This window comes from Indicator indicator, chromosome 21 (assembly GCF_027791375.1).
Source record: "Indicator indicator isolate 239-I01 chromosome 21, UM_Iind_1.1, whole genome shotgun sequence".
NCBI classification, from domain to species: Eukaryota; Metazoa; Chordata; class Aves; order Piciformes; family Indicatoridae; genus Indicator; species Indicator indicator.
The window spans coordinates 6,191,739-6,219,106 of record NC_072030.1 but is presented as its reverse complement, the minus strand read 5'-3'; the positions used below and the strand labels follow the sequence as shown (position 1 = coordinate 6,219,106).

Genomic DNA, 27,368 nt, shown 5'->3' with positions numbered 1-27,368 from the left:
GATTCCTGCAGCTCTCTGTTTAGAAGGCTATTTAATATTAGTGCTCTATTCATTTGGAAATAATGGTGTTGGGGGGGGGGGGGGGGGAAATTAATTAAAATGGCTTCAGAAAGTAGTTAATTATAAAGCCTACCATGGCCTGAAGTATAAAATACGTTGCAGACTGAGAAATCACGTAGGGGTGCATTACTAAAATAATTAATTTAAAATTTTACATATATCACCCACACAGCAAATGCCATGGCTGCTGCTAAAATGAGTCCAGTGCCCTTCAGAAACTGTGAGCATCTCTTCTGTCTCCCACTCACTCACTCCCTTTTAGATACGCTTGTTTTCTTCTTTGCTATGGGCATGCACTTTGTGTTAAGAACATCAGTTATATGGGAAAGGTTTTGAATAGGAAATGAAATCTTCACTGTGTTTATTTTAGCATTGTCATTGTGTTTGTGGGGCCAGGGTTTCACTTGTTGAGTGCCCAGTGTAACACAGGCAAGAGGTACACAGATGGAACTGCTACCTGTGCCATGCTTCCTTCATCTGGGGCAGCTTCTGCAGTGATGTGGGTCAGTGTGTCAGCTGTTAAACCAGCCTGAGACCTTTTACAGTCCTGCCAGTTCTCTCAGAGCATAACAGAGATGCAGGACCACACTGGTGTGCTGGCCTTGCACCAGCATGGGATCCCATCAAGGCAGTCCTTGAAGTTCAGCGCTGTTGTACCCAGTTTAGGGCTTTTCTGTGCTAGTTGCCTGTATATGCCAAATCAGGGTTTAATACTGCAAAGCCTTTCCTTTAAGCACAAGAAAATAGCTGTTAGGTTTTGGTATTGGTGTGTGATGGGCTTTGGGCCTTTTGGTTTTCTTCTTTTTTGTTTTACTTTGCAGAAACAAGAATGTGTCCTGTGCAGTTTCTGGGTTTGTTACCACATCCAAACCGTACCTGCCCTCCAGTAGCTATCAATATGCTGAGATTCTTGCCTCTTGTCAGTCTAATTTCTAGGTGGTAGAGGCTCTTGACATTCAGTGCTTTATCAAACACAGGCTGCTTGGCACCTATTACCACTGATCTCAGCATTGCTAATAAACAGCAACATCAAGGCCATATTTTCTGGTTCCTGTCAGACCACTGCTTTCCTGGGTGAAATAAAAGTCCTATTAACATGCTCCTCCTCATTGGCTCTGACAGTTTGATTAATTAGGCCTCCTCTTTAGATGACCTCTGCACTGACACGACAAGGAGGTGAATTTAAAATGAATAGTTTGCCCACATAATGGCCTACTGCAAGTTTCAGATTTTTATCATATGAGACTGAAGTCCAGGTCCTGTATTAAAACCTACAGGGTATAGCAATATACAGCTGTGGGCTGTGAACCGCAGGCTTTACAGCATGGTGAAAGAATTAAAACCAAACCAGTCCCAGCAATCCTGATATATTGACTACTTCTCTAAGAATTAATCTTTCCTTTACTCTCTTGACCATGCAATACAAATCTAATTCGTTTACATCATCTAATAAAATGACCTTTTGTTTTCCACAGATCTTTTTATTGCCAGAAAATATAGTGTGTTAACTCTGTGGTTATTCAGCCTCCCATAAAATACTAATGTAAAGCCATTATTCTAGTGCCACTCTATTTAAATGTCAGTCTGCCTTTCTATTATAAACCACCAGTTCATAAGCTTGTAACTATCAGTTTAAAATTTACTTCAGGTGAGAACTTGTAATACGAGCTCACAACTTGTCTTTGGAAGTGTATTTTTTAAAACTACAAGTGTATGTGATCCCAGGGGCTGGATATGTCATTGTGAAACTATAGCACAGCATTTGCAGCACCAGAAACATCAGACCATGCCAGCACATGGGACTCCAGACAGTGCCTCTGACTGGAGCAGGTGCTTTGCAGTTCTAGGCGAAGCAGTTTGGTCAGCTAGCTGAGTAGGGGCTTTTGAACTTTGTTGCTATCCAGCTGGAAGACAGCTCAAGCTTTCTATAAAACTGGTGGTCAATAAGAAATACATCTTTCCTACCCGTTGCTTGCTTGCACTTAATTGTATTCCATTAACACTCTTTTGAGGAGAAGTAGGTGTTGCACGTGGCCTTGGGGAGATAGGGAGGTCAGAATTCTTGCTCGCCATCAAGGTGAGAACTGGTAAGAGGATGAGTAGTGTTTTGTTGATCAGGTGGAGATTTTTACTGAGGTAAAAATTATTCTAGCTGAAGTTTTCATGTTAGGCTTTTTTCACTAGAAGAGTCAAATTAACTCTCATTCAGTCAGTGGTAGTCTGTGTCTCCCACAAACCTCTTTGAAGGGACAACATGTAGGTGGGTGAGCCTAAAATGAAATGTTGTGTAAATTGACCCACGTGTAATCTGAGCTCCTTGTTTAATGATCTTGAAGCCAACAAAAAGCAAGTGACCCATGCTTAAATAGATTCTTTTCAATTAAAATAATGCTCCTTTTACCTCTGTGAAGCCAAGTGCTCTTTGCAGTCTTTCAGCAGCTTCTGCTTTCTTTATAACCCTCTTGTTTTTAATTTTAGTCTCTTCTGCCATTCTTTTTTCTTTCTGTTCAACTGTTGATCAAGTTAACTGCATTATTTTAACTGATTTGCTAAATTGGCTTATATGTAAAGACAGCTCCTCTGGGTAATAACCTGAAAATATTAGCTAATGTTACTGGGATCATGCTTGATCCCAGTCACAGCTGTTGCAGTTTTCATTGGTTTGGGAGTTGCATTGAACCGTTTCTTTAAGGTTTTGGGGTTTTTTTTTGTTGGGCTCATTGTCATATGCAGAGCAACAGGAGATAAATGTATTTTTATACATGTCTACATATATATATATTCACACATGGTGCAATATAGGGCACAGGATTTCTGTACGTGTGAACTTAGTTTGCATACAAGTCTCCTGAGGTCTCCTGAGCAGAGAAGGAGGTGTGATATGCATTTGGAGATCCATAATCACCCCCTTCCCCAGATAACTTTTTTTACTACTTTTTTTTTTTATAGTTGACAGAATTTGACACGTAAAGTAACAGTGGGGTTTTTCTGATGAAGATTGGACAGGAGTTGCTAACTTTTCCTTCCTGCAGACTCTAAAAGTAGGATCACAGTGTTCAGCAAAGGTGAAACTTTGAGTAGGCCAGATGTGTTAAACTTCTGCACAAAGCAAAAGCTGTCATAAATAAAGAAAATGAAGCAAAACTGCTCATCTTTTAAATAAATGACATGCCCTAAAACTTTAAGCAATAAAATTGGTTTACTGTTTAAGTCCAGCCATGATATTTTATGGTGTACCTAAATGCCAAATAAGTATCTGTTGTGAGACTGGCCACTCTTGGGTTGTTTTGGCTGTTTTCATCTGGTTAGCAAGGGTGACTTTGCATCCAGCTTCAAGAATAAGCTGAAAGGGAAGGCAGCACAGACATAAGCAAACAAGACATGCTGGGAGTATCCTGTGGCCTTACATTCTTTTCTGTAAAGTTTCAGAAGACTATGTTATGAATTCCTACAGTGTGCATGGAAGATCAATAAATGTGAACCTTGTTTGGTTTTCCCATTTGGCATACTGGAAATTTTCCACTTCATCTTAAAAAATGCTAGGCAACATTTTGGGCAAAACATAAATAAAAATAGTGATGGTATTTATAGATAAACAGCACCATCTGGCAATGAGCAATTTCAGTGTCTGATTTTAAATCATTGGAGTAGATAGAAATAATTGACTTATTGTTAAAGATTAATAGTGAAAATCCTGGAGGGAGGCATTCTGTGTCTGCCTTCTGATTCACTGCAAGCAGGATACTTGGGAATGTAGTTTGGCAAATTTATTCGTGGTATAGTCAACCTAATTATAGGTATAGGACTATATATATAGTCATATATATATATATGTATATTGTAACCCTGGTCTAGTCAATCCAGTTCTACACAGTGCCTCTGTAAACTGTGTTCTGTCTAGAGTGTTTTAGGGCTAAATTAATTATTACCTGTGAAGTACTTGAAAAGTGTTTTGGAAAGCCTTCCACTTCCTGTGATTGTGCTGTAGATCTGTGCTTAGTGAAGTGTTGGTGGTTTGTTTTTTTTTTTTTTCACTTTTCAGAAACAACAAAATGGTTTAACAACTCTGGAAATTAGATCAGGAAAAGCGAGAGCAACCCAGATATCCAGAACTGAACTCTTTTCTTCTTGATGCTGTGTGCTAGAGCATGGAAGTGCAGTGCAGAAACAAGAGCTGAATTTGGCGTTGCTGTAAGCTCACTGTTTGAGACTTTATACCTCAGAGTCCTTTTTAAGTGTGTACTAACTACAGGTTTACTGTGAGAGATGAAGAATGCTGGTGATGGGTTTCATTCCTAAGGTGCTTCAAAACAGATGTGGTGCTTAATAGGTATTCCTGTAAGCATAAAATGACAAATCTCTTGATTTTGGAGGATATATCTTCAGAGAGCAACAGAGTAAGAAGAAAAGCAACTTCCTCTCGGGTAGCCCAGCTATTGCTTTTTTTCAAGGTTATTCGTGGCTGGGTTTTGTGCCGTGGCTTATAGAATCAGTGACATCATCCAGTGTTCTCCCTCTTTTGTTAGTCAAGATTCAAACAAGACAGGGGCTGCAAGAACTGGAGCTGGTACCAGGACTGATGATGGATGTGTGGGGGTATTGTGGTCATTCTGGGCAGCAGTGAACTGAGCAGAGGCACATTGCCTCTGTAGTTCTTTGGGAGTCCCCAGCCAGAACAAATCCTCTGGGGGAAGACTCACCTTTCACGTTGTGTCATTGTTGTGTATATCAAGAAAGCATGGGTCACAGATGTAAAGTTAGGTAAAGGTGCTGAAACACTGCATAAAAATAAATATCTGGAATTCCTTTGGTTTGTGGCTTCAGCATTTATTAATGAGTAAGTAGTAATGCTGTTCCCTGACCAGCACAGCTTCTTGGAGGAGCTACAGAGACTCTCTCCCAATGCTAAAGAATTCTGTTTAAAGTTGCATTCACAAATACAAAGTTTCTAGAGGCTGTTTCTTAGATCAAGAACCAAATTTGCCAGTAGGGCTGGCATGTATAACTTCTTTTCACTGTTTTATTTATTGTATTAACTTATATCTGGCAATATTTGTTTCACAATTCACTGAAATGTAGCTTGCTTGGTCTGAAGGCAGTTATCCTTCAGTTAGAATTTTCCAAGTGGTACTTTTATAAATATATAAAATATTCAACAGAAAGTTTTGGATGTAATTACACCTATACAGGCTTTGGTTTTTTTATGTCAAGCAGGGCCCCGGTGGATCAAAAATTTGCACAAGTATGGGTGTGTTGGGGAGAGCTCTTGACTTCCCTTTTGCTTTTGCTCTGCTTTAATAGGTGTTGTCATCACAGAAATAGGGCTCCTAGTGAAACCCTCTACCAGATATACCTGTGGTAGAAGTGTTGTCAGTTTACATTTCCTGCATGGATAATAAGAGGCATGTAGAAAATTAATTTAATATGTAATACAACTAGTGTACTATGATCATGTTTACTGGAAGAAGCCAAGCATGCAGGCGTTGTTCTATAACATGCACAGTTGTTGAGCAAAATTGAATCAAAATTTCAGCCAGCTGATTTTTTCCTTTTGTTTCCCTTTTGCTCCCTGGCCTGTTCATCACCAGGAACATTTGGTTTATGTTGTGATGAGCTTCAGGACCAGAGAGCTCCTTCTTCTGAATAGATATTCTGTGTCTATCATAATCGTTGTGTTTCTACAAGACCACAAAATTCTACTGTTAACAGTTTGAGGCATTTTAGCTCTTTTAAATACTAAGGCATCCTTTCACACTTCAAGGGTGCATATACCTTGCACAGGGATGCAGTGTGGAAATGAAGGGAGAAATGTGCTCACGCTGGAATGAGATGAGGTGCTGCAAATCAGTCCAGCGTGGCATTTCTGAGTTGCTGCCACAGTGCTCATATCACCATGCAGGAAAACGTAGTGTACCTAACATGGACCCAGCTGAGGCTGATGCTAGCTTAGACAAGGTCTTATCCTTCAAAGCCATCCTCAACCACATGTAGCACAGAAATAGGCAAGATCTAATACTTGCTTCTGTTACTAGGCCTTTGTATTGCTGCTCTTTTTAAAAGTAGAATGAAATAAGCCCTTGAGTCAAGTTTGAATTATTTTCATATTTTGGGGATATTGAAATATCTCCCAGACCTCATTAAGTAAAGCCCTAAATAAAATAATTGCAATACAATTAGGGATTGGAAAACCTCAGAAGGTTTGGAGGAAATTTCCTGTTTGATGAGCAATTCAGATAGTTGAGCAGAGGTTTTCTGAGTCCTGAACTTCAGAAATTCATCTACTCCCTTTCTCCTCTTTCCAGTATCCACTAGCATGCTGGTGGTGTCCTCTCCTCTCCTTCTTTGTGTGTTCTTTACCCCGGTCCTCAGGGAGCCCTGAGCTCTGCATCCTGCTGTCCTCTGTGTCTTGTGATCCTCCCTGACGTTAGCAACTTAATCTCTTCCCTCTCCTTTGCTTTCATGTTTGTTAAACCCTAGTGTATTTTTCGTGTTTCTTTACTCAGTGTCCTTCTGCTTTTTAAAAATTGCACCTCCCCCTCTTCCCAAAGATGACTTATGGTCTTAAATTCTGTCTGTGGTGCTCTGGTATTGTTAACATAAAACATGTGAACTGAATAGACATTCCTCTGCTAAAATGCAGCGTGCTGTCAAGACACAGGATAGAGGATGTCAGTGGTTGATATGGGCCATCAGAGAAACCAAATAATGAAAGATCTCCTCAGAGGTAATCTTTAGATTTGGGGACCAGAGCTTATTTAGCTGGGTCAGCCTGGAGGCAGCAAAGGCAGAGATGCACTGAGACTAAAAGAGGGAACATCTGCAAGATGCTGGAGGGAATTGTTTTCACCTGCTATTTTCCATCTACGTGCATGGCTAAAGGTCCACTTACTCCTGTAACATGGCTAACGCAGGCACAGTGCTGGTAACCTGCTTTTGCAAGAGCTTCAGCTGTTTAAAGATGCAGGGTAAGCAGAATCCCAAGGAACCAGACCCCGTGACGCTTCTTTCAGTTGTGTGTTATTGTCCTTGTTTTCTAAATGGGACACTGAGGCACGGCAGGTAAATGCTAGTGGGAATGAAGTACAGCTCGAGCCACCAGACTGTGCCTTTTATTGGTATCACAACATTACATGTAACAAGCACATTTAGGAAATCATTTAGCCTAGATTTCCTGGTGGTTGTTACATTATGAAAAAGCATTTGAATATTCACTGTAAGGAAGACCTTAACTGAAAAAATGCTTTTATAGCACCAAAGGCAAATTTCAGAGCCTTTAGAGAAGCTCCTATCTTGTAAAATGTGCTTCCTTAGTACACTGCGCACTTGCCCTACTCAGCCTTTTGTTTCCATGATTACACACTCTCCTTCTTCTCCTTTTCCCTCTCCCCATGCTCCAGTCCCTTTTTGTGTATTCCCACTAGGCACACTCTGTCCATTGACTGAATGGAGAGGGGCACGTGTGTGCTGCTCTGCCCTGGCAAACGTTCGTGTGCAGCGTTGGGGCGGAGGGAGGAGGATTGAAAGCCTTTTCTTTGCTCTGCACAAAGGTCACTTTTTTTCCCCCCTCTGCAGTTTGTTCTCAGCTAGTCTGCTGCACTGCTGCAGCTTTCATCTGGGACTGTAAGAGATACTTTGGGGACGTGATTGTTTGGCTAGTGCTGTAACTGAGCAAGTCCAGGAGCACGTATCGGTGTCCTGTCCCACCAGTTTCGTTCTGCTTGTGGCATTGTCTCGCTCCCTCGTGAGCCAGGTCTGTGTGTTCTGTTCAAATGCTGGCACAAATAGAGAGCAGTTCATTATCGTTATTAGCTGTGTAGAAGTGCTGCCATGCTTTTTAGACACCCACTCAGCTGTTACCCTGTGGAAGGAAACACTCCAATTTTTTGCCTCCTGTGCACTTTACTCATTGGATTAAGGATAAAATTAAGGCTTTCCTAAAAGGCTGGAAAACCTTAAGAAAGAATGAATACACAGAATTAAAAACCTGTCAGGTCATTAATTTCTTTTCTAATCCTGTTTAGAAGTAGCTATTGAAATAAATGGATTTCTTGGTGGAGGTAAAAGGAAAACCTGTCTCTAAAAGGTCTCATTGTACATTTACCTTTTGAGTTGTTGAACTCTGAGGATCAAGTAATTAAATTCATGAGCCCAAGAAGAGATGAAAGTAGGTAGTAGGAGATTGAAATTCCTGTATTGCCTGGATGAACTTGGCCATGGCCTTGTGTCTTCATGTGACAAGGTTGCTTCTGAGGTGTACACACCAAGGAGTGTGTCATAAAATAATGCTCCATCACTGCGCTGCTTTTTTTTAGTGTAATAGTAGAACAACACAAAGTTACTTGGGAGAGAGGAAATCTAGTCACCTGCTGAAGAGGCAGCTCTCTGCCATTAAAAGCAGATGGGTTTGTGTGTCTTGTCAGGGAATTCTCCCAATGCACCTGCAAGAGGAGGTTGAGTCTTTTTGTGAAGCTTAAGATCTCCTCCTTCTTGGTATTCTGTCAAGTGATATCTGTGTCTCCTGCAGCACAGGGTGTGAAAATGATACACAGCCTACTGCATAAGCATTCTTTTAATTGCAGAAAATGTAACTTCCAAAATGCCAGGTGGAGGGGGATCCATGGGGATTCCTGTGTAAAAATGAGGAACTGAAGAGAGTAATGATGGGCCAGGTGTCTGCCTTCCAAGAGGATATTCCCTGTGTCACATCTGGTGCCAGCATAACTGCTGGCCCTAAATGATGAGGAAGCTTTGCAGTCAGGGGAGGGCTGAGCTGTCAGGTGAGCCAGGGATCAAGAATTACTGTGAGGATTTGATGGCACCTGAAGGATGTTGTGAGGTGTGGCATGGTTCTGATGGGTGGAGGCTCAATTAGGCTCTCCAGGACATGGGCTGACTCCCCAAGAAAGTGGGGACTGCGTCAGGCTGGGCATTGGGTAAGAGGAAGTGTTTTGGCCTGCCAAATGTGAAAGGACAAAATCATTTGTAATCTCTCACTACTAACACTGGTGGTTTTCCATCTGCACCTCCCCTGTGGCATTATTCAACAGCTGATAGCATTCTTGTCTCAACAGCTACTTAAAAATGAGTTATACTATTAATGGTTTTAGGAGTTAACTGAAATCTTTTACTTGGAGCTTCATAGGAAAGGAAAATAGGTCAGATCTTAAATATGGTTACTAATGACTGAGTAGCCTTTACTAATTATCTGTACCTGATTGCAATTTACCACAGGTGGGTGCAGCCAAAGTTCAAGATAGAAATTTCTTCCTAGATATGAGGTGCAGAAGACACACAGCTATACGCACAACTTTTCCCCTCTGCTTTATTTAGAAGTTGAGAGTGACTCTATTTAATTCTTACATATGCATAAAAGGGCACTAATGGGAGTAAAATATCCCAATCCAATAGCCCTTGATGGGATGCTGCCTACCTATGGTGCAGGCTTTGTCTGTCCTGCAGACATTTAAAGTTTGCTGGGGGTACTAGCTATTCATCTGTCCCCTCATGGGATTCACACTACATCAACTCCATTTCATCTGCACTGTAACACAGTGTAGTGCAAACATCGGGTGACCTTCCTTGTGATCTCGTCTAAACCTGAATCTGTGCCAGAAAGCTGGTTTTTCTTCTTGGTAGGATTCTGAACATTTTTGGTGAAGCTGAACTCCCTCAGAAACCCAGGGGCTCTTGCTTTGCCCAGTCAGGGTGCAGTGCTTGTGCTGAATATGCAAGGCAGGTTTGTGGAACCTCAGCCTGTAATCCAGGTGTTCTTCCAGTCATGCCTGCTCTTCTCCTCAATTTATTAATTTTGTATAAAACTACTTAGTATATTAAAGAAGTATCACAGTATATCAGAGGTTGGAAGGGACCTCAAGAGATCATCAGGGCCAAGCCCCCTGCTAAAGCAGGGTCACTTAGGGTAGTCTGCACAGGAATGCATCCAGGTGGGTTTTGAAAGTCTCCAGAGAAGGGGATGTCCCAACCTCCCTGGGCAGCCTGTTCCAGGGCTCTGTCACCCTCACTGTAAAGAAGTTTTCTCCTCATGTTGAGGTGAAATCTTCTATGTTCTAATTTGAACCTATTGTTCCTTGTCTTATTACTGTGCACCACTGAAAAGAGCCTGGCCCCCTCCACTTGACACCCACCCCTCAGATATTTATAGACATTGATCAGATCCCCTCTCAGTCTTCTCAAGACTAAATAGCCCCAGGGATCTCAGTCTCTCTTCAGAGGGGAGACACTCAAGTCCCCTAAGCATCCTCGTCGCTCTCAGTACTTGACTGTCTTTTTTGATTATTTTTATTTTTGGACATGCTGCATAATGGAGGAGGTTTCTCGAAAGTTTTCTTACAAGTGGATTCCCACGTGGTGCCTCTTAGTCACAGCTAATTACAGAGGCTGCTGAATGAAGAATATATAGGAGCTTGGGTTCCCCTCCTCCTCCCCTCATGCTTCAGAAGAAAATAAAATAAAAAACCTGCAGACAAATCCAGGTTTTTCTGTGGTTGCAGTCTCCAGAGAGCCCCAGAGAGATCACAGATGTGGTTTCACATTTCAGGTTTAACTATGGTGTAGTAACTACAGTATTATCTGCAGGAGAAATGCAAGTGGGGAAAGAATCATTAATTGACAGTGAAAAGTTCAACTTCTGAGCTGTACATTTGTTTTTTTTAAGCAGCTGTATGTTTAGCCAAACTGTATTTTAACTTTTAACTGCAGCCCTGAAAGTTACAAGAATCTTGATATGTTAAAGCCTAAGAACATAATTGGAAAGGAAGTTTAGATCCATATTTCAGAAAGGTCAATTGTAGGGAAGCAGAAACTTGAGATTCAGTTAAAGCTAAGGCACATGCTTCAGCCTGGATGCAGACCTCCTGTGAGCGAGGAACGCTGACCTGACTTTAAAACATGGAAACTTTCTTAGGTCTTGCAGTAGGTGCAGAGTAAGCTAGCAGTGAGAGCTGGAGTGTCATTGCTATGCACATGAGGAATTCATAGCTCACATTAAAATGTTTTAACTAATATCTCATTTTCCCATCTTTTGTTACTATTCATCCAGCAACCAGGCTGAACAAGTTTCTCTGTGTGTGTTACCCTTAAGTATTAGGTCAGTAGGACTACATGGGCTATGACTATTATTTGTTACTCAGGCACCAGTGACCTTCCTGCTCCAGTATGGCAGTACCAGCTGTTTTCCCATACTGTTAGGAATTCAGACCACACTTACAAATGGGTGTAATCTTCATTGGTCTTGTTGTTGTTTCTGGAAAACAAAATAATTGGGGAAAAAGGTCCCAAAACCCCAAAAGTGTAATTTCAGCAGGAAATTTCCACTTAAATGCATATTAGAGGCTGAAAAAATGCATAATTTGGAAGGTACAGGAGGTTCTTTAAGATTGGGTTGTGGCTGGTTCCACCTCTCCCCCTACCAATTTTTTATGTTTTCTTTACAGAACTGCAGTGCACAGAAGGCTGCAGGAGTAGCTTGAACTCTCAGAAAGATGCCCCCAGATGATTAGAGCTAGGACAGGAATATCCTTCCCAGAAAATGAAGTCTAAATTATTCCCTGAGCTTTAGGAAAAACATACAGATGAAAACTCTTAAACTGAGGGCAATATTATTAAAAACTATTTTAAAAATTGTTACTAACAGGTGTAAATCCTGTAGTATCTCTACAGAAAATTGCTCTGTGTACCTACTTGATATGGAAAGGCTTTATTAGTGTGCTGGTTTGAGGCCAGCCAGAACATCTCTTTCCCCGAAAGGGACAAAAGAATGACACACACAAACGGATTGGAGAGTGATGGAAAAAGTTTAAATGGAAAAACGAATTGGTGAAGCTACAGAAAACTACAAACTACAAAGCATAGTGGAAAATAACATCCTAAAGCATACAGAACCCCCTCACAGAATTCCCAAAAGCTTCCCAGTCCTCCCTTCCTCTCACCTGAGGGTCTACCCAATCCCTCAGGGCTCTTCCTTCCCCCCCCTCCTACTGCTAGGCAAGTCTCAGGCTGGCCAGGTCTGAGACTGCCCCCCCCCTCCATTCTCCTCCTGGCATTAGGCCTAGACAGGCCTAAGAGGCCTTGAGGATACTCCCCCGGCATTACCCGGTAAGAGAGGACATCTCCCATGGGAGCAGAGGGAAGAAAGAGGAAGAGAATGACTCTGCAGATGGCCTTATGGGGCGCAGGATTTATGGGTAGAAATACGCCATTTCCTGTGTCCGCCCCCCTGGGTGAGCACCCAGGACACCAGAGGTGTAACTCATGCGGCAGTGGCAGGGGGCACCCAGCCTAAACTGCCACAATTAGTATATACCTGCATCAAAACTTTTCCATTTGGCGGTTACATGTGGAAAAAACACTCCTAGAATTTCTACTTTTCATCATGATGTGCTTGAGTTGATGGATAAAGCAGTGTCTCAGAGCAACACCATGCTGTGGTGGAGGAGGCTGAGGATCTAGGTTTTCCTGGAGAAATGCTAAATGAATTTTACATGATAATACCTTTTTAAAAAGTCATTGTGAGGGGAAATAACCCTGTGAGCAAGACCCCTAGGAGGCTCAGAAGGTCCGAGTGTCTGACTAACAAATAATAGATGTAGCCCATGTCATCCTACTGAACTAATACTTAAGAGTACATACGCACAGACTGAGAGAGTTGGGGCTGTTCAGTCTGGAGAAGAGAAGGCTCTGAGGAGACCTTCTTGTGGCTTTCCAGTATCTTAAGGGGGGGCTACAGAAAGCTGGGGAGGGACTTTTTAGGATGTCAGGTAGTGAGAGAACTAGGGGGGATGGAGCAAAAATAGAAATGGGTGGATTCAGATTGGATGTTAGGAAAAAGTTCTTCACCATAAGGGTGGTGACTCCCTGGAACAGGTTGCCCAGGGAGGTGGTGGAAGCCTCATCCCTGGAAGCTTTTAGGCCAGGCTGGATGTGGCTCTGGGCAACCTGATCTAGTGTGAGGTGTCCCTGCCCCTGGCAGGGGGGTTGCAACTAGATGATCCTTGAGGTCCCTCCCAACCCTGACAATTCCATGATTCTAAGTTAAATTATGTGACAGTGTTGAAGGTACTAACTGTAGCAAGTTGGGAGTTTGGTGAAGTGCTGTAGTGCAGATGGTGCTTACAACCACTGCATCATCCAGCCTTCCTGCTGAGCTGTTACCCACTAGCCACCCTGGGCTGGGAGAAGTTGACTCTTGCCTTCAAAAAAACTTTGGAATGTTTTTTGCTTGTTTTGGTAGGTAACATAAGGGAGGAGTTCTTATGCTTGAGCAGCCCCAATTTTTGAAGGAAAAAAAAAAAAAGAAAAAAAGGAAAGGAAGAAAGAAAAGACTGTGTTATTTTAACCTTTTATTTTTTTTTCCTTTCTCCCCAGTGAGTAAATGCCCCGAGGGCTGAACAGTCTTGAAGTACAAAAAGAGCAAATAATACTAATCTAAATTCAAATATCTAGACTAGTATATGTATGCATGTATGTATTTGATCCAGTTGGTTTTAGAGGAATCCCCTTCAAAAAGACTGTCTGCAAGTCATCTCTGAAGCAGAGAAGATGTTTTAATTCAGAAAAATTGGAGAAGGAGATTTTTATTTTACACTGATTCAGTTATTCTTATTTTCCCCCAAAGGACACCGTGGTTTAATGGATGGGGCTTTAACCTACCTAGAGGTCAGTCTTTGCTAGACAAGTGGAACCTTATTCCTGAGGGAATTGATATACTAATGACACATGGACCTCCCCTTGGTAAGTGAAAAATAAGCTGTGTGTGATATTTTGCATGAGAATTTTACTTTCAAAACGAAATTAATAATTCTGTATCATTCTACACTGTAATCATATCCTGGTTAAAAACTCTGAATTAAAATGCCTTTTTGAAAGAAGTGTAAAGTGATGATTAGGCTTAGCAGATGTGATGGGTTTCCAGGTGTTTTCTTAATAAAAACTAAATCTCTTGGAAAATGTAAGCTAGGGAAGATCAAATGCCTGACTCCACAGCCTTTGTATGTTGACATTTTATTTTTAAGAACAGTATTCTATGATTCATCTGACAAACACTTTCTAGTTCTGTTCTATTTTTCAGAGACTGACTAAAACACTTTTAAAACATTTTTCTACTGCAGTGACAGTTACCTTAAGGTTTTAGAATCCATACTCAAGAGTTCAGGAGTATGCAGTCACATACTCTCCTTGATAATGTCCTTGTAAACTTAGAATATGTAGCAGTAATTTTAAAGCTACTAATTGGCTTATAGCAAATTTGTGAAGGGGTAAAATTATATTCTCAGATAATTGTTCCTTACTCAGACTAATGACAGGTGAGCACAAGTCTATGAATGCACAATTTGATTTTTTCATTAAATACTTGGAAGTTTTTTGTTTAGTTACATTTTGCTTAGCTTGTAAATGTGAGCAATTCTAAAGTAAGCTCTGATGGTTTCAAGAAGACAGTAGGATGGTCAGTCAGCAGAGGTAAGAGTGCCCAGTTTTGGTATAGCTAAAGTCATTAAAGCCCACACTAAAACCATTTGAAAATTCCCACTGTCATTTCCCTGTCTTACAGTCCACGAGATACTTATTGTTCACATGTTACTTACTGTTTTTTTTTTTTTTTTTTTGACACACACGGGAAGCAGCCTAGGACCATATTTTAAATCTTTCAGTTGATTCTACAACAATGATCATCTGCCTTTTATAAATATGGCTTATCAGGATAAGAAGTGTCTTCATTATTGTTAATAGGTTGTGACTGTGTCAGTGTTTTAGTAAGCTCTTCAGATCATCACGTGAAGTCACTGACTTTTGAGGTGGCAGTGAATACAAAAAGTACTTCTCACAATTGCAGGGTGACATTATAAAGTGTGAGTGCTACCAGGCTGGCGTACTGCACTCGGAGCTTGTTGGCAATTGTGGAGTCAGGAATTAATGTGCACTTCGTTTTCTATCACAGTTAAGTTAGGAGTCAGCAATCTAAGCAGAGCTAAGGAAAATAAAGTCCAGAATGTTTTTGACTAGTAATGCACTTGGTGATCCTTTTATATCCTGGTTACCCTTTTAATACTACTTAGAGAATGTTGTAAGATGATCTGCAAATTCTCTTTAATCTTACTAGAGCTACCAGCATGCAGCTTTGATAAATCAGTGAAGCACCATCCACTGACAGTGGAGAGCACTGGGTATTGAAAACCCACACTTTGAATAGCACTCTTTTAACCTGTTTATTTTCCTAAAGAACCAAACCCCCCCACACAAACATGTTGGTAATGTTTCATGGGTGCTATTTTCAATGGGTTGCTAATCCATCTGCTCTGAATTGGGTTCCTACAGAAACACTGTGATGCTGCAGACAGACACCAATGAGTGCTTTAACTGACTAAACACACTTCAGTTTTCATTTGATTGGGATAATGAAGTTAAATTTCAAAATGTTGGCACCATATTTTAACTGCAGACACAGATTAGGTGTTAGTAACATGCTCAAAAGGAGGAGGTCTAGTCTCAGCCTGCATGATAATATTGACAAAATGCTGCTTTTTCAATTATGTAAATATTAAGGGAGCTGTAACTGGACTCTGCTCTCTCCAAAACTCAGTCAAGTTCACATCACAACATGGTTTTAGTACCTGGGATGCACGTGGCACAGGATGTTGTTATTCTAAAGTCAGTGGACAAGTGCTGCAGTTGGATGTGGCTCCTGATTTCCCTTCTGCTCCTCCTCATTCATCTTGCCCTGATGGTCCTCATCATCACTAGTCCTTGCAGCATACTTCTGTAATCATAGAATCATAGAATCAGTCAGGATTGGAAGGGACCACAAGGATCATCTAGTTCCAACCCCCCTACCATGGGCAGGGGCACCTCACACTAGATCAGGCTGGCCAGAGCCTCATCCAGCCTGGCCTTAAACACTTCCTTAAACACTTATACCACCTTAAACACTAATAAGTGATGTCAATTTTGTGCATTTTTCCATATTATCCCTCGGGTTGAGTGGTAGCACAGTCAGTTAGCACTAGCTTGGTGGAAGATATTTTGCTGCATCGCTTGTTGGTGGTGACCAAGGCTCAGAATTAACCTGACACTTGCAGGCTGGTCCTCTGGACGTTATGTGAGACTTTTAAATCTTTGTGGTGGCAGAGGTATCAGGTCAGAGACCAGCTGGTCCTCCTGAGGTGTTTCATTTCTGGAGTAACCAGGCTTGGGAAGTTGACTGCTGGAAGAAAAATTGACGCCAGTACCGGGAATAAACGTCCCAGGGTTTCAAGGTGGAAGATGAGTTTAAACCTATAGTTTAACAAAACAAATCACATCCAGAAAAACATTAATGCAGAGGGAGGGAGGAAATCTTAAGGAAGACTAAGTGACAGTGAAACATTTCTTAAAAGCCATTGTGTGCTTTAATGGAGAGGTTATGACTACAGATAATGTAATAAACTTTCTGTGAATTATTACTTCCTGAAAGACTACTGAAACCTTGCCTGAATAGAGAAAATTAATAGTATTGATTGCATTTTGCCTTCAGGTTTTCGAGACTGGGTTCCAAAGGAGCTGCAGAGAGTGGGTTGTGTGGAACTGTTGAACACGGTGCAGAGGCGAGTAAGGCCCAAACTCCATGTCTTTGGGGGGATTCATGAAGGTAAGGAGCAGCACTACTCCCTCCCCTCTTTGATCTCAGGCTGATTTCAAAGCAGCACATTCTGGTGGTGCACTGCAAAGTATGGAGAATGGCATATTGGTCTCAAGTGGGGAGGGAATTGAGGGAAGTGACTGCATGCACAATTTATGCCAGAATTAACACAGTCTGTTTCAGAACGTGTGCTGCATTTAGCCACCTACATTCTTCACTGTGCAAAGGTTGTTCTATACAGGTTATTTCAAAGCAGTTCAAATTCTGACAAACTTACTTAGAGAAACAGATGAGATTTCCCACATTTGCAAGCCAAAATGAAACTTATCCCCATTATTCCAAGCATGGGAGCCAAGAAAGGTGCTAGAAAAAAAAAGAAAATGGAAGACATCTTACTGTCTCAGCTCATCTCCCTCAGTGTCTAAGGAAAGGAGGGCATCTTGAGTCAGACATCAGGAGGAGAGATTGCCAGAACTCACTTTGCATACGTTTCTAAAAGCATTCTGTAACACAGTTTGTACTGTATGTGTTATCTTCTAGCAGTCTCATAGTTTAGAAGAGATTTCCCCAATGTCAGTACCAGGTCAGGCAGAGTGTGAGCCTTCAGAAACAATAAGCTCAGTTTGTGGCACTGGAGAGGACTGAGATATTAAATACATTTCAGAGCTACTTAAATATTTAATACAGTTTTGTAGCTTTCATGTGGCTGAGAGACAAACACCAGGAGTTCTGCCTGAGAGAGAATGTAAGACTTCATGACCCTAGAACTCAAAATTACACATTAAATTCTTTACATTGTCCCCCCTGGAGGTTTCTCCATTAATTCTAACTAGGTTCTCCATAGGCTTCAAGATTTGGAGGACTTTTTAAAGAAAAAGTGAAAAACCGATAGCTTTATCAGCTAGTAGTGTTGGTTTTTTGGAAGCCTTTGTGACTGCGTACAATGAGTTTCATGCCTGCTATCTGTAAATGGAGTTTGAAATACTGACCTGACCTTAATTATTGTTGCACGAATAGCAGTCTTTTAATGCACCCAGAAAAAAAATGGATCTTTTGTATAAATACTAATCCTTGCCTATTAAGAGTGAGTGAATGCAGCAAGACTTCCAGTTAAAACATGTATATTTTCTACAGCCTTTGTAGGCACATTGGGTGAGGAAACTCCTAGTTGTAACAGTGTTAAGTAATGGGAAAGTACTTTATAAGATCATTATTATGGGAAAACATCAGGGAACCATATGCAGCACCTTAGATCTAAATGTCATAGGAAGGTGGCAGCATGTATCAAAAGTGACTGTTCAAGTAAATTCTTACAAGAAGACTGAAAGCTGAAATCCTGTGTAATTCTTCCACAGAAGACATAAGAACAGCTTGTTTTAGTACAGAAAGAAATAGCCCAGTGTTAAGAGCATCATCTTACAATGCAATTAATTCTCATCCAACTCCAGCTGAGATGAACATGTACCACATCCCATTAAATCAACAGAGGCAATACACACATTTTGTTGATGCAAGCTTTTTTTCCTGGTTGATAAGCAAGAACAACCACAAACAAGAGTTTTCCCACCATGAGATGATCTAAATCAAAATTGCCAGTCTAAATAAATAAAGTAACAGAGGTGGACATTGCAGCAATTCTGAAGTGATTATTCTTTCTGATAGACACTGTGGGTAGCTGTGTTTATCGTAGCTTTCAGATAGCAGTGATCTGTACTGTATCATAATGGTTTTAAAGAAATATTTTCCCCCTCTGGGTTTAAGATGGGAAGTTCTCTTGCTTCATGAAACTGCTTATCTTTTTATTTTTGTTTTTAAAAAAGTGTCTTTGGTGCCAAACTCTTCCTTGATATTTTTTTTTTTAGCTTCTTTGTTAGCTTTTTGTGGATGTCAACTGAAAAGTGCTTCTGTTATCAGTCATTTTGTCACATCACATTTGCTGAGTGAAGCATCAGGTGTGGCTCAGTCCATGGGTTGCTTTCTCCACTTGCCCCAAATTACTGGAGTGCACAACACTGTTATGTCCTACTCCCATGTGGCAAGTGGGAGAGAAGATAGAGGCCAGCAGTGAAAAGCACATTGCTGCTCTGAAAAAGAGCATTGCTGGCCAGCTGTTTAGAAGATTGAAAACAGTCTTCAGCCATCCTGGAGCTGGTGCCATAGTGTTACTGAGGAGTCAAGTCTTTGGTATGAAAAGCCTCTGATTAATAATTTGCTGCTGCTTGCATTTTTGTTCAGGAGTGAGTTATCAAGATCGCTTCATAATGAAAAGCAGTCATCTATTTAACCTTCACCTCAATTTCCTGCTTAAGCTAGGGATCACAGAGTGGTAGGGTTTGGAAGAGACCCCTGGAGATCATCTAGTCCAACCCCCCTGCTCACGCAGGTACAGCTAGGTCAGGTTCCACAGGAACCTGTCCAGGCGGGTTTTGAAAGTCTCCAGTGACAGAGACTCCACAACCTCTCTGAGCAGCCTGTTCCAGTGCTCCAGCACCCTCAAAGTAAAGAAGCTTTCCCTTAAGTCCAGGTGAAACCTCCTCTGTCCTAGTTTGTACCCACTGCCCCTTGTCCTATCACTGGGCAACCTGGAGAGAGCCCAGCCTAATCCTCATAATCTCCACACTTTACATGCTTGTATGCATTGATAAGACCCCCTCTCAGTTTCCTCTTTTTCAGGCTAAAGAGCCCCAAGTCTTTAAGTCTCTCCTCATATGAGAGATGCTCCAGTCCCCTAATGATCTTTATGCCCCCGCCCCTTGACCACCAGTGCCCTGTTGTCTTTATAGCAGAGATTCCTTTCCTTTCCTTTCCTTAGTCATGATTTTCACAGGTAGGTAACACACACAATGTGTGTAAAGTAAATACATCTGTGTGCATATTTTTAACCTGATAATGCATTCCTGAGGTTTCCTGGCCATTATGAACACCAGCTTGGCAGTCCTGTGATGAGGAACGTTCCTGTGTGACCTGCCCTACGTGATCCTGTTTTGGCAGGGGGGGTTGGACTTGGTGATCTCCAGAGGTCCCTTCAAACCCCTATGATTTGAGTTAGCATAGGGAAAGCTCACCAGGTTTAGTTCATTGCCCAGAGAGGGGTTTTTGTAGGCAAAACCAAACTAAAGCTTTTCTCCTACTTAGCCTTCTTCTTATGACAGACAGGCATGCAAACCACAGCTCACAAAGTGAGAAATTAGAAGTGATTTTGTCTCTGTTTCTGCTGTATCCACTTGCAACAGAGGATTTTCCGTGGGGGGGAAAAGTTTGTACATAAACCCAAAGTGTCACTTCTTATTTCAAACACAGGACACAGTACTTTTTTTTTTTTTTTTTTCTTTCCAGTCAAGCCTTTTCAGCAGCTTTCGAGAGCTTGTATCATTTTGAGGGGATTAGTTCAATTTGACTGGGAAGCATTGATCCCAGAAGGAGCTCTCAGTGCAGCTGCCCAGGGGTGGTGTCGTTTGTTTATATTGCAGTAAGTGTGACACATTCTCCCTACAGGTTATGGCATTATGACAGACGGTTACACAACCTACATCAATGCTTCAACATGTACAGTCAGCTTCCAACCAACCAACCCTCCAATTATATTTGACCTTCCAACCCCTCAAGGATCATGAAGCACTACTGCACATATGGAACTGGGGAAGGTCCATAAACTGCCATTTTCTAATTCGAAACCCTACATTCTGTTACATGTTTCTTTCAAAATTGGGTGGGGAGGGGGAATTTGGGGGGAACCGTGGGGCTCTTTTCATTTGGGGTGGGTTTTGGGGAGGTTGGGATGTTTGTTTTTTTTTTTTTGTAAATTGCTGGTACAAAAGGAAAACAAAACAAAACAAAAAAAAACAAGAAGAAAAGTTAGAGGTTGTGCAGGATTCATTTTAAATTGATAAAGCATTGTGAATTTGTAAAATGAATTTTTTTTTTTGTCGTTGTTGTTCTTCTCAATAAATTTGCCATTGTAAATTGTTATAGTGTTCTCAAAAGGACAGCCAAGCTTTCTTTTAATAAGTGAGAGACCTTATTTTAATATTATATTATAAGCTAAAAGAAAAAAAAATAGGCAGCATTTAAAAACACCCAAATTTGCACAACTTATGTTATTGTCGGGGTTTTTTAAGTGTCTTTTTTTTCCCTAGGTCTAGATGTTAGCTTTTCATCTCCATTTATATCAATTTTATTTTTCAATTTTTTTAATAGCACAAACAATATTTTGGGGTCCATTTACCTCTTGATGTGTGTGTATATGTGTGTGCTGGAACTTGTTTCTCTTAACAGCAGAATGCATCAAGGGGAGAACAGACCTCTGAGTTGTTTGTCTCTCCCTGCTTCATATGTTAAAGTCTGATATAGATTAGCCACAGCCTGTATGTGATCTCTGCCTTCTATTGTTTGTTTTTAAATTATTTTAGCTTTAAAAGACTGGGGGTGAAAGCTGCAAAGAGCAGGTATTTCATGCAGTAAAAAAAAAAAAAGAGGAAAAAAAGAAAAAATGTAAATGTGGACTCCTTTTAAATATGAATTTATATATATATGTATTTTTTGTGCATTATAAGTAAGCTAGGATTTAATATTGCCAGTATAGCATCTGCAAAATTATGCTGTACAACACATCTAAATTATGAAGGATGTGACACATTTTCCAAGTGCTCAAGGCCTTCAAGAGCCTGAGTTAAATCTTTGTCGTAGTCCAGGCATGTATAGAGTCAAATGGATACAATCAAGCCTAACTAAAATAAGGCTTAGTTGTCCTTTATATTTAAATATTCTTCTTGTCTTCTTTTTTTTTATTATTATTTCCTTTTTCTTATTTTGCACTGTGTGTAAATGCAATCTCGCTAGCACAAAATATCGTTGCAGATAGCTATTTCTGTTCTACCACTGTAAATGCTATTGAGCTTTGTTCTGTTTTATGTTACCTTGTTAATGGAATTTAGAGAAGCAGTTGTTTTCTTTAAATTTATTGTGATATGATATCTAGCGGCCTTTATATGCAAATAAAATTGCAAGATTTTTAAATATGTGGTTTAAGGGAATTTTGCATTTTTTTCTGTGGCATTAACAGGTTGGGGGGGGGCAATGATAAGGGTAAGTAAGAACTTTTCTCTTTCTCAATAAATTTTTATTGCTTACTGTTCACGAGGTGTGAGTGGGGTCGATAAAGCACTCAAAGGACTTTTCTTTCCGTTTCTCTGCCATCTATCTTTCCATTCCTTATAGACAGAAGAGGTTTTGTCTTCAGATCTTGTAATTCAGTGTAACCAAGTTTGTGCAGTTAAGCCTTGTAGAATACTATTCCAGATGACATGAGGAAAATTGATTAGGCAGTAACCTTTTTACTTCCTCACTTGGTCATTAGTATCGAGCTGCAGGTGTCTCGTCCTCATCCACTATGGGTTAAGAAATGAATAGTCATGGATGAAATATATCACTTTTATCTGGATCTCTTCTCAGTTTGGTGGCCACAGCAGGATCCACCATTGGCAAGAGAACTGCAGGGGAGTGTGGGGTCAGTAGAATGGCAAACGCAGCGGGACCTGCTGGTATCACTGCAATACAGTTAAGTACATAATAACAGAGTCTTGCTCAAAAATATGAGTGATGGCTGTGAAAATCCAGTTTCAGACATGAAGAGGTAAGACTGTTTTCATTAATCTGCATCTGTAATAATGTGAAATAAGACCTGGAAAGCCACAGAGTAGTGCCATTTATCTTAGCAGGTTGTTAACTTTATTTGCTAGAGAGGTTACTGACAACAAATTCTAGGTTCTTAGAGTGCTGCTTAGAGGACTGCTGCTTGTGGATTTGATGCAATGTGTGTTACACATAGCTATGGAGCTAGGCTGGAACTTTCACATTTATAAGGCTGCTATACCAAAGCCTCTTTTGGGAAGGAAGCTGCTCTTAAGTTCTTGTTTTGCTTGTGGAATTTATTGTGAGGTTTGCTTACGTAGCAGACAGGCACCTTCACTCTAGTGATACCTGCCCTGCTTTGCTTGTGCTGATGGTTATTTTATCAGTTGAGCCAAAGGGAAAAATGTCACCAAGAATCAGTCCTTCCTTCTGGATGTAGATGCAGGAATATCTTCTAGGGTTTTTTTTTTTCAGCCAGCAATGAGGAGACTAAAGAATTGGTTTTGGCAGCCACAGGTGTTTAATGGTGAAGAACATGGCTACATTTAAGATCCCTGCCCTTCTTCAGAGCATTTTCTTGGAGCACATAGAAATCACAGACACAGTGCACCTTAGAGCATTCTCTTTCACTGATCCCTGCTTGTTATCACTGCATAAGGAGGAAGGAGGTAGCCTTGCCTGGGATGCTTTATAGTGCTATGAACTTCCAGGTGAGCAGGCAATAGCATCTGGGTTGCTTTCCAGCCTTCTGAAGGACCTGGTGCCTCTTCACTAGCCTCTTCCCAGGTACAGTCCATGGTACCAGTCTGTCATTCTTAGGTATTTGCTGCTAGGAAAAACTAGGTTATTCCTAAAGGAATTTCAAACCAGCAGCTTTGTTCCAGGTTTTGAGCAGCCTGAAACATTCTGGCAGCAGATGAAGCCAGTTGAGTAAAGGCTGGCATAAGTTCAGCCAGGAGTCTGCCTAGGGTAAGACTGGCAGTGGGAAAAGACCAGAAACAATGTCTTGAAGAAGCAGAATTCTGGACCAGACTGCAGTAAACTGGTACCTGTAACCTGTCCTGATGGTGTGTATCTTTTGGTGTCAGCTGTTTGCCATGTGGCTTTTTTTGGCTGTGTGGTGAAGCAGGTGTGTTATCATGTGAGGGCCTGGATCTGTAAGAACAGCCTGAGACTCTACTTGACAGACATCAAGGATAGTCAGCACTTGGTGATCAGCTGATGTTGCTGAATACAGCTGTTAATTCAGAGAAATACCTGCTCTTTAGAGGTACTTTCTAAGTGGGTGTTTTCTGCTGTATTTCTTTTCTCTGTAGCTTTCAGCATCACCTTGCATACAACCAGTTGTTCAACACTGAGCTTATTGTCCATGGCAAGATCTTTTTAATTTGATTCCCTCAGTTTTCCTTTGTCCTTTCAGATCTAGCTTTTCCTTTTCTGAGAAGGCTATCATTTTGGCTAGAGGCAATTACAAAAAGGCCAGGAAAACATGAAGCAGTTTGGGTTTTTTTCTTTCTTTTCTCTGTAGGGACTGTGCAGTGTGCACATGTCTGTCTTTGCTGTCACAGGCAGGTAATTTTCCTTCGCTGGATGTCAGCCGTATCTGGCAATCAGGGTAAGTGGGACACAGTATGGTTTGAAGAAGTTTGATTTCTCAGGGAGGCAGCAGAAGTGTGATGAATCTGCCTTTTTCAAGGATCCTTCACTACTAGATGTAGCTCAATATCTATATGCAGAATAAACCTTGGGTAATAAGTCTTTCTCAGTGTCTGATCCAAGCCCATTGAACTCACTGGGAGTCTTTCATTGACTTCAGCTGGCTCTGGCTCAGACACAAGGCATCTATTTGGATTGTGTTTCTGTCTATTACTCATCCTTCAAACTGGAGGAGATGGTCCCTGGTTAACATGCAAGAACCTCTTGGCAGGAAGAGGGACCTACCTATTGTGAGTGCTGAATCTTTCCAAGTGATTGATTAACAGCAGCGTAGTCGATTAACCTTTCTTCTTCCGAGAGCAGCTTTCATCTAGTCGTCTCGATAAGGCTGAAAGCAGTCAAGGCCTTTATCAGGGGAGGGCTGCACAACAGGATGTTCCCCAGAGGTGATTGGTTCCCAATTCTCTCTCTGCATAGTGAATTTAGTGAATTCAGCAGACCTTGAGGTCAAGCATTTATTAGGCTAAGAGACTGTCAAATCAATCTGGTCTACTCCAGGCAAGTTCTACCAGGAGAATGGGTGTAGCCAAGACTCTGTCTAAGAAATAGATTGATGACTAACTCCTGGTTGAAGCTGCCTTTCTCTTTTCCATTTTCCGTGAATCAGATTTTTCCTCTCACTGACACCAATATTTTCTCCCTAGACAAATTTGATTAAGGAAACTCCTGGAAACTATCTGTAATTTAGTCACAGGGTGACTTCCAAACCCTGTAGTCCTTCCATTCTGCGTTAAATTGACCCAGGAGCCTTCTTTGAGACCTTATGTTTGACCACACCTTATTGAATTACATTTCTGGAATTTTCATCCTTTTCTCCTCTACCTCTTGTGGTTTTTTCCTTGTTTTTTTAACTTGATAATTTTTTTAGCAGTTATAGATAGTCAGGGCTCCTGAATTCGCCTGCCCAACACAGTAACTTCTTATTGGAATGAGGAATGCATTGTAAAAGCTGCAGGGAGCAAAGCCTGCAACACAAAGCTGTGCATTTTGTCTTTCTATTCTTTGAGTTGTAGATCCCAGCTTCTTTGCAGATTCCTCATTCATAGTAACCAGTCTTTTGTACACCATCATCATTGCTACTTTGCATTCACATGTTACTCAGATCAAATCATGTTATGATAAGGCTTGTGCACGCTTGCAGGAAGTCCCTGCCATCAGAGCACTCTCGACCTACAGAAGCACAAAGAAAGGGACTCTAATAAATGAGTGCAGCCTGAGTGTAGCGTGGAAGACTAAAGTCATGTTTTAACATTTTCACCTTCAGTTCCTGTCAGCCTAATCAAGAGGAAATGCAGGAGAAGTCTGAGTGAGCTTAGTGCACTAAATCAGTTTTCAGTTATCCATATTGATTTCCTTTTCCCCCATCTAGTTGTGTCTTTCCATACCTCCATCTCCAGCCTGAGCCAGCCAGTTTGGTAGTGATTCAATTAGGATGTGGCTATAAGGACATGTCTCATTTTGGTTTACCACTGGGTTTTTCTGAGGAAGGTTTCCTGAGGCTCAATTTGGGATTTGTTGATTATAGAATAGAAAGAGCAGTCCTTCATTTTTTTTGAGGCAGCACTTCCCTGCAATTCTTATTACAAAATGTAGTAACTTATTTTGTACCTAAGGTTTACATTCATGAGAGGGAAGCTAACAAAAACATGTATCTCAGTTTAGGATAACTGAATGAATGGCTTACATTCATCTCTTCCTCAAATAGGGTAGTATTTGTCTGGGCAGATGGCTCAAGAGTACAATAGGACTTGTCAGCTTTATGAACTGAAGAGCTAGGACTGCGAAAGTCCTAGCAGTTTAGATAAACTACAAAAGATTCAAAAGTAGACTTGAAAGTATAAAATAAAGATTTGAAGTCTTCTTCAAATCCCATTTAAAAAGTTTTTTTGTACTGCTGTTACTACTAATGTGTCTCAAACATGTCAGTTTGTTGCAAGAGCTTTCAGTGATGGAGTGTCAGAGACGGAACAGCACAACAGATTGAAGTTTTTTGCATATTGTGTACAAGCATTTTCAACATCCCTGCCATGTGAGTGTTTCAGGCTGCTGGGAGTCGTGGCACTTAGAGGAAGAGTGTAACTTTTTGGTGGTTAATTGTCAATATGGATAATACTGCACAAAGTCATCATGGATCTGGTTGGTTTTAGAGCTTGTGATGCACATAACAAGGGGATCTCCCGTGTGAAGCTGAGCCCAAAGGGACAGGAAACCGAACTGGTAGGAGAAAGGGAGTCTCTTGAGTGAACACTGAAAGGTGACTGACTGATCACACAGGAGATCTCACAGTCCTAAGAACTGAATTTACATTTCCTGAGCAATGTTACAGCTTTTTAATTACACCTTTCCTTTGCAAATAGATGGAGAACACAACTCCTTTGTTACCCCAAGAAAATCATCCCAGGATCCTGGAACACAGGCTGGCTTGTGACAGGGACTACTTCCAGATAGAGGGGAAAACAAAAATCAAAGCTAATTCCTGCATGTTTAATTAAACTGGAATAGGATAAACAAATAAAATCAAGCTTTTGGTGACAGAACAAGCAATCTCTGTTAGACACAGAGCAAAAGCTTTTTCAGTCATCTTAAAAATGTTATAGTGCATCTTGGGAGTTTTTGTTAGGTTTGGTTTTGGTGGGTTTTTTGTTTGTTTGTTTGTTTGTTTTCTTCATCAGGCAAATAAGTCAAATAAGTGATGAATTAGCTTAGTCCACACTCTGAAGGTGATCACTGTCGTAGATTCTTTAAAAGGTTTGCAGCAGGTACAAAATCTTTGCATTACTGTAAGACAGAACGCACAGCTCTGTCAGCAGCACCACCTTGTTATTGGCTTTGTGTTATGAGGTATCTAGAGAATTTTGGAGCCAGCATTATTTGAGCATTGTATTGACACTACAAGGCACCTGGCTCAAACCCAGCTAACGCTGGGAGAGTGGTGGTTCCTAAGAGGAGCTGCATTGTATTGATTAAGGTCTCCTAATCAACAGAACAACTTCTTGTACAAAGTGCTGTTGAATTTACTGTAGACTTAGAACTACAAAATGCATAGGCTTATTATTCATAATCAATTATACCAGCTATAGAACTTTGGAATTCAATAGCAATTATCAGCTTAAAATGAAATTCAAGTGGTTTATTTTTATTTTCGGTTTGGGTTTCTATCATGAAACTGAAGCCAGTTTTTCATAGATCTTTACATTGCCAGGAACATCTAAATCCTATTGGATACCCCAACACTTTAATGTCCTTAAGGTATCTAGAAATATGTAAAAAAAAAAAAAAAAAGAAGAAAAATTCCAGTTTTGTGATATGTCCTATGTAAAACATCTTACCT

At 40.8% G+C, this 27,368-nt stretch overlaps 1 protein-coding gene across 1 annotated transcript in view; it reads left to right on the top strand.

Moving 5' to 3' along the window:
• Positions 1-20,304, top strand: part of MPPED2 (metallophosphoesterase domain containing 2) — a 92,505-nt gene extending 72,201 nt beyond the window's left edge. Inside the window, exons 4-6 of the mRNA XM_054390552.1 lie at positions 13,694-13,809; positions 16,586-16,699; positions 20,186-20,304. Coding sequence (XP_054246527.1) covers positions 13,694-13,809; positions 16,586-16,699; positions 20,186-20,304 — 349 coding nt within the window. The remainder of the gene's footprint in view (positions 1-13,693; positions 13,810-16,585; positions 16,700-20,185) is intronic.
• The last annotated feature ends 7,064 nt before the right edge of the window (positions 20,305-27,368 follow it).